This window comes from Corythoichthys intestinalis, chromosome 11 (genome assembly GCF_030265065.1).
Source record: "Corythoichthys intestinalis isolate RoL2023-P3 chromosome 11, ASM3026506v1, whole genome shotgun sequence".
In the NCBI taxonomy this organism is placed as follows: domain Eukaryota; kingdom Metazoa; phylum Chordata; class Actinopteri; order Syngnathiformes; family Syngnathidae; genus Corythoichthys; species Corythoichthys intestinalis.
Genome location: NC_080405.1, coordinates 55,232,507 through 55,240,737, shown reverse-complemented (window position 1 = coordinate 55,240,737; position 8,231 = coordinate 55,232,507). Strand labels below are relative to the sequence as shown.

The 8,231-nt window shown below is 41.9% G+C and overlaps 1 protein-coding gene across 1 annotated transcript in view; it reads right to left on the bottom strand.

Annotated features, from left to right (window-relative positions):
• Positions 1–643: 643 nt before the first annotated feature.
• LOC130923742 (putative methyltransferase NSUN7) overlaps positions 644–8,231 on the bottom strand; it is a 53,171-nt gene continuing 45,583 nt past the window's right edge. Inside the window, exons 11-12 of the mRNA XM_057849669.1 lie at positions 6,070–6,262; positions 644–3,028 (exon numbers count right to left, since the gene is read on the bottom strand). Of these exons, the coding sequence (XP_057705652.1) occupies positions 2,640–3,028; positions 6,070–6,262 (582 nt within the window). The 3' untranslated portion in view covers positions 644–2,639. The remainder of the gene's footprint in view (positions 3,029–6,069; positions 6,263–8,231) is intronic.

Here is an 8,231-nt window from a genome sequence, read left to right as displayed (position 1 = left end):
AAATGTTAGTACAAGTTATAGACATTTTATATTAAAACCCCGTTTTCGTTTTAATAAAATTTTTAAAATTTTCAATCCAAAAATAAACTAGTAGCCCGCCGTTGTTGATGCCAATATTTATTTACACAATACTCATGGGTGCTGAAGCCTATAAAATCAGTCACACCCAAGCGCCAGCAGAGGGCGATAAAACTCCGAAAGACACACCAAGTACACATTTCACTGTGCTGTCATTTTGATGTTTGAGCGGGCCATGTGCGTTAATTGCATCAAATATTTTAACAAGGGCTGTAAACATTATCGCGTTAACGGGCGGTAATGAATTTTTAAAATTAATCACGTTAAAATATTTGACGCAATTAACGCACATGCCCCGTTCAAACAGATTAAAATGAAAGCACAGTGCAATGAGTTTTGTCGCCCTCTGCTGGCGCTTGGGTGCGACTGATTTTATGGGCTTCAGCACCCATGAGCATTGTGTGATTATTGACGTCAACAATGGCGGGCTACTAGTTTATTTTTTGATTGAAAATTTTACAAATTTTATTAAAACGAAAACATGAGGGGTTTTAGTATAAAATTTCCATAACTTGTACAAACATTTATCTTTTAAGAACTATAAGTCTTTCTATCCATGGATCGCTTTAACAGAATGTTGATAATCTTAATGCCATCTTGTTGATTTATTGTTATAATAAACAAATACAGTACTTATGTATCGTATCTTGAATGTGTATATCCATCTTGTGTCTTATCTTTCCATTCCAACAATAATTTACAGAAAAATATGGCATATTTTAGAGATGGTTTGAATTGCGATTAATTACGATTAATTAATTTTTAAGCTGTGATTAACTCGATTAAAAATTTGTAATCGTTTGACAGCCCTAATTTTAACGTGATTAATTTAAAAAAAATAATTACCCCCCGTTAACGCGATAATTTTGACAGCCCTACTCAAAACCAACAGGAAGTGACCTGTAAGTGCCCAAAAAAAAACAACAGGGTGTGACCAGTAAATGCCCCAAAATCAACAGGAAGTGACCCGGAAATGCCCCAAAAGGAAAAGGAAGTGACCGAAAATCAACAGGAAGTGACCCGTAAATGCCCCAAAATCAACAGGAAGTGACCCATAAATGCTCCAAAGGGAAAGGGAAGAGACTACAACTTAACAGGAAGTGATTTGAAATGCCACAGTAACCCAACATCAACAGGAAGTGACCTGCCCCAAAATGAACAACTTGCCTGGCATTGACTGCCTTGGACAGCCATAGACGTCCAATCCATTTGAAAGGGAGGGATGGCAGCAGGTGAACATTCTTTCATTCGCTGCCATCTGTCCCATTTCAAACGGATTGGACAGATTGGACATCAATTAGTGATAAACTATCAGCAGAAGGATGAAAATGTATCGTGAGGTACCCAGAGGTTCCCAGGCCAATAGAGCCTACCCACGTACCACGTGCTCGCTGTATGGTTCCGCCCACTTGTCCGTCAAAACATAGTGTTAACCTGTTACGGCTATGTACATTTCTATTTACGGCGTGTTTTTCTGCTCCTTAACATTAATAATCAAAATGGTGAAGGCGTGTGTGGCTGTTGGTTGCACTAACAGAGAAGATGGAAGGAGAGACTTTTACCGAGAGTTTTACCGTATTCCGAGGGATCCAAAGAGGAGAGCGAAATGGACGGCTGCAATTCGACGTGAAAACTGGACACCAAAAAAATCACCACAGACTATGTAGTAGTCATTTTATATCCGGTAAGATGCATTTAATATATATTTAGAGGGTTTTGGCCTGACAACCACAATTAAGATCATTGCTAGGCTAATCGCCGACAACATACGACGTAGTACGACATAGTTTCAAATTCAAGATGTTTGTGACTTCCCTTTCTTCCACCATCGTTATTTTTTGAATAATATTTAGCTGGTACCAAGTGAAAGAAACTGGCCTCGTCTACGGGGCTGACAAATAACCACAATTAAGATCATTGCTAGGCTAATCGCCGACAACATACACGTATGTATGTCGTGAGAGTGCTATCGCTAAACCATATAAACATTAAAAGCCTTAACTCCATTGACAAACGACATGAAATACATTAGACTTGACAGTGGATGTTAGCAATAACAAAAGATTTTGAATTGAAAATTTCCTAACTCACCTTTCCAAGCACAAGATAGATTCCTGCCGAACGAGGACCTGTTTCACCCAACCAGCAACGAAGTATTATAAGCCTCCAAGCTCTTGAAGTTTTTCAAATTTTCGTGGGAATAGGCTGATTTTGTGTGGACAAGATAATTGTAAATATCAGCGTAGCAGATGTCAGGCAGACAGGGCGAAGACAGTGGGTCGAAAAACATCGATTTGGGCATCAAATATGGATCTGGTGACTGTATAGAACGAAGCTTTTCCTCATAACGCCTTTTATGCAACAGATCCAGTGAGTTTGCGGCTTAAGAAAGCACCGGGTCTTCCATGAAATGCATTTTAAATTCCGCCATCAATTGAAAACAATGCTAATACAGAGTCAAAATGACGGACAAGTGGGCGGAACCATACAGCGAGCACGTGGTACGTGGGTAGGCTCTATAGATATTGGTGTATATAGTATCGATGCAACACTAATCAGAATCAGACATAAAACTTGAGTTTATGTTTGAGCGGCGTGTCCTTGGAGAAAGCTGCCACAGTTCCAGAGGAGGGGAAAGACGGCGCCGGGGTCCTCCATGTGAGGAGTCGAGGATGAGGACGTGGCGGCGGAGGAAACAACTGAGGCGGCATGATGATAACAGCAGGTTTAAGCGCCAACTGATGGACCATCCGGGGACGGATCGCGAGGGTTGCGGGGGCCGGCGTTGGACGCAGAGTGAGTGTGGAAGTCGGGGTGGAGAAAATTGGGACCGTGTTGGCTTTTTGATTCTTTCCTGGTTTTGAAGGGACGAAGCTGCCATTTTCTTGGTTGCCAGGAGAGGCGCCAACAGAATGCTTTGGTGCCTGGACATAAAATTTGGGTGGTGTACCTAGAAAAGAAAGGGAACGTGAGCAGTAAATGACCCAAAATTCTGGTCAATGGTTGATTTTGAGTCACTTCCTATTAAATTTTACATTCCCATTCCTGTCCAGTAACCAAAAGACAACAGGAAGTGATCCATAAATGACCCAAAATCAACAGGAAGTGACCTTTAAATTATCCAGAAGCCTCTTCCTGTTGATTTTGGCTAGGGTCATACTACAGGTCTTAATGCACAAATCCGATTTTTTGTCATACAGTGGGGAGAACAAGTATTGATACACTGTCGATTTTGCTGGTTTTCCCACTTGCAAGCCATGTAGAGGTCTTTAATTTGTATCATAAGTTCTCTTCAACTGTGAGGGACGGAATCTAATACAAAAATCCAGAAAATCACATTGTATCATTTTTAAATAATAAATTTCTATTTAACTGCATGAAATAAGTACTTGATACATTACCAACTAGTAAATATTTCGGCTCTTAGTTCTTTTTTAAGAACCCCTCCTGTTCTCCACTCATTACCGGAAGTAACTGCACCTGTTTGAACTTGTTACCTGTATAAAAGACACCTGTTCATATGCTCAAACAAACAAACTCCAACCTCTCCACAATGGCCAAGACCAAAGAGCTGTGTAAGGACATCAGGGATAAAATAATAGACCTGCACAAGGCTGGGATAGGCTACAGGAAAATAAGCAAGCAGCTTGGTGAGAAGGTAACAACTGTTGGAGCGATTATTAGAAAATGGAAGAAGTTCAAGTTGACGGTCAGTCTTCCTCGTTCTGGGGCTCCATGCAAGATCTCACCTCGTGGGGCATCACTGATCATGAGGAAGGGCAAGGATCAGCCCAGAACTACACGGCAGGACCTGGTCAATGACCTGAAGAGAGCTGGAACCACAGTCTCCAAGAAAACCATCGGAAACACATTACGCCGTCATGGATTAAAATCCTACAGCGCGCGCGCAAGGTCCCGCTGCTGAAGCCAGTGCATGTCCAGACACGTCTGAAGTTTGCCACTGACCATCTGGATGATCCAAAGGAGCAATGGGAGAAGGTCATGTGGTCGGATGAGACCAAAATTGAACTTTTTGGTCTAAACTCGGCTCGTCGTGTTTGGAGGAAAAAGAAGGATGAGTACAACTCCAAGAACACCATCCCAACTGTGAAACACGGAGGAGGAAACATCATTTTTTGGGGCTGCTTCTCTGCCAAGGGTACAGGACGACTGCACCGTATTGAGGGGAGGATGGATGGGGCTAAGTATCGCCAGATCTTGGCTGACAACCCTTCCTTCAGTGAGAGCCCTGAAGATGGGTCGTGGCTGGGTCTTCCAGCATGACAACGACCCAAAGCACACAGCCAAGGCAACTAAAGAGTGGCACCGTAAGAAGCATCTTAAGGTCCTGGAGTGGCCTAGCCAGTCACCAGATATGAACCCGATAGAAAATCTATGGAGGGAGCTGAAAGTCCGTGTTGCCCGGCAGCAGCCCCGAAACCTGAAGGCTCTGGAGAAGATCTGCATGGAGGAGTGGGCGAAAATCCCTGAAAATTCCTATTCATTTTGGGGACATTCTGGGGTCACTTCCTGTCCGGTAAACAAAAATCAAAAGGAGGTGACTCGTAAATGACCCCAAATCAACAGGAAGTTGCCTGTAAATGATCAAAAATTCACTTCCTGTTGATTTTGAGTAACTTTCTATTAATTTTGGATCATTTACGAGTCAATTCCGGTCCAGTCACCAAAAAATCAACAGGAAATGACCCATTAATGACCCAAAATCAACAGGAAGTGACCCATTAATGAATCAAAATCGACAGGAAGTGACCCGTAAATGCCCCAAAATCCTGTTCCTGTTGATTTTAAGTTACTTCCTATTCATTTTGGGGACATTCTGGGGTCACTTCCTGTCCAGTAACCCAAAAATCAACAGGAAGTTGCCTGTAAATGACCAAAAATCCTCTTCCTGTTGATTTTGAGTAACTTTCTATTAATTTTGGAACATTTCCGAGTCAATTCTGGTCCAATCACCAAAAAATCAACAGGAAGTGACCCATTAATGACCCAAAATCAACAGAAAGTGACCAGTAAATGCCTCAAAATCCTGTTCCTGTTGATTTTGAGTCACTTCCTATTCATTTTGGGGACATTCTGGGGTCACTTCCTGTCCAGTAACCAAAAATCAAAAAGAGGTGACTCGTTAATGACCCCGTATCAACAGGAAGTTGCCTGTAAATGATCAAAAATCCACTTCCTGTTGATTTTGAGTAACTTTCTATTAATTTTGGAACATTTCCGAGTCAATTCCGGTCCAGTCATCAAAAAAATCGACAGGAAGTGACCTATTAATGACCCAAAATCAACAGGAAGTGACCAGTAAATCCCCTAAAATCCTGTTCCTGTTGATTTTGAGTCACTTCCTATTCATTCTGGGGACATTCTGGGGTCACTTCCTGTCCAGTAACCCAAAAATCAACAGGAAGTTGCCTGTAGATGACCAAAAATCCTCTTCCTGTTGATTTTTGAGTAACTTTCTATTAATTTTGGAACATTTCCGAGTCAAATCCGGTCCAGTCACCAAAAAAATCAACAGGAAGTGACCCATTAATGACCCAAAATCAACAGGAAGTGACCAGTAAATGCCTCAAAATCCTGTTCCTGTTGATTTTGAGTCACTTCCTATTCATTTTGGGGACATTCTGGGGTCACTTCCTGTCCAGTAACTCAAAAATCAACAGGAAGTGTCCTGTAAATGACCCAAAATTAACACGAAGTGACTCACAAATACCTTAAAATCAACAGGAAATGAACTAAAATCTACACGAAGTGACCCGGGAATATTCCTAAATGTGCAGGAAGAGACCTGTAAGTACCCTTAAACTAACAAGCGACCCAAAATTCACCACATTGCACACCATTGACAGCAATAAACGTCCAATTCATCATGTTTGTCCACGCCCATTATTTCATTGGACGAAAACGCCACGTGAATAAACAATAACTTATACGTAATCAGTACGCATTTTAGTGACAAAACTAAAATCTTACCATGCGGTATGGATCGCTTTTTGTCCGAGATTTGTTGCTCAGTCGGATGAGCGAAATCGGCTTTTGATGACTTGACGGTTTGTCTGCGTTTCTTCTTCCTGATTGGCTGCTTGGACCTGACGACCTTAGTTTTGCTGCCGGTGTGCAACCTGGCCTGGGCAGTCGGCGACGCTTCTTCCATTGAGTGCTTGGGCTATCAAACAGTAGAGTAGAATAACAATAAGGTATACTGTAGTTCACATCACAGTACAACACTTCCTATTGATTTTGGGTTATTGGGGCATTTCACATCATTTCCTGTTGATTTCGGTCACTTCCTGTTGATCTTCGGGCATTTACGGGTCACTTCCTGTTGATTTTGGAGCATTTACAGGTCATTTCCTGTTGATTTTGGGATTTTACGGGTCACTTCCTATAAATTTTAGGGCAATTGCAGGTCACTTCCTATTCATTTTGGGTTACTGGGACATTTCATGTCATTTCCTGTCTATTTTCAATCACTTCCTGTTGATCTTGAGGCATTTACAGGTCACTTCCTGTTGATTTTGGGGCATTTTCAGGTGATTTTCTGTTGTTTTTGGGGCGTTTACTGGTCACTTCCTGTTGATTTTGGGTTACTGGGACATTTCACGTAATTTCCTGTTGATTATTGATCACCTCCTGTTGATCTTGGGGTATTTACTGGTCACTTTCTGTTGATTTTGGAGCATTTACAGGTCACCTCCTGTTGATTTGGGGGCATTTACAGGTCACCTTCTATACATTTTAGGGCATTTGCAGGTCACTTCCTGTTCATTTTGGGTTACTGGGACATTTCACGTCATTTCCTGTCTATTTTCAATCACTTCCTGTTGATCTCGGGGCATTTAAGGGTCAATTCCTGTTGATTTTGGGGCATTTTCAGATCACATTCTGTTGATTTTGGGATTTTACGGGTCACTTCCTATATATTTTAGGGCAATTGCAGGTCACTTCTTGTTCATTTTGGGTTACTGGGGCATTTCATGTCATTTCCTGTCTATTTTCAATCACTTCCTGTTGATTTTGGGGCATTTTCGGGTCACCTTCTGTTGATTTTGGAACATTTATAGGTCACTTCCTGTTTATATTTGCGTTACTGGGACACTGCATGTCATTTCCTGTTGATTTTCGGTCACTTCCTGTTGATTTTGGGGCATTAACAGGTCACTTCCTGTTGATTTTGGGGCATTTCCTGTGGATTTTGGGTTACTTCGGTATTTCACATGATTTCTTGTTTATTTTTGGTCACTTCCTGTTGATCTTGGAGAATTTTCTGTTGATTTGGGGGCATTTACAGGTCACTTCCTGTTGATTTTGGGCTACTGGGCGATTTCACATCATTTCCTGTTGATTTTTGGTCACTTCCTGTTGATTTTGGGGCATTTACAGGTTACTTCCTGTTGATTTTGGATTAGTGGGGCATTTCACATCATTTCCTGTTGATTTTCTGTCCCTTTCCTTTCCTTTCGGAGCATTCACGGATCACTTCCTGCGGATTTTGGGTTACCAAACAACAAGTGACCTCAAAATTAATAGGAAGTGACTCAAAATCAACAGGAAGTGACCTGTAAATTCCCCCAAAACCGAGAAGACTGGTTGTGAATGCTCCATTTCAGTGCCATTGACGGCACTAGAAGTCCAACCTAACGTCAATGAGATAACACAGGCAAGATTTTTGTAGTAATGTCGCTTGTTCGTTCAGGCGCATTACCTCTACCGCCCCCTGGATTGGAGGAGGACTAACTCCAACATGGATTTTTATATTTTTTTGACTGCATGCATCTAACTGTGACAGAATACAAATACCGTTCCACTCTTCGTATCGACCAACAACGCAAATTGTGACGACTCAGGAGGCACCAGTATGTCCCGTCCTTAATTCTACTTGTAGATTTACACATTTTGGGTTGAGCTCAGGTTGTTTGGAGGAAGCGAGCGATTTATAGAAGTGGGTGGAGATGTGGGGAAGAGAAATTTATGGGGGTGAGGAGGCAGAAGAAAGTAAGAAGACGAAGCGTGTCTGTTGAATAATTCAATGTCCCCTGTCTGACTGAGTTAGCATCAATGAAGTTCAGGGCACCAAACGCAGTTGTACCTCCAAACCAATACCCGTGAACTGCATCTTCACACGCTAACAGATA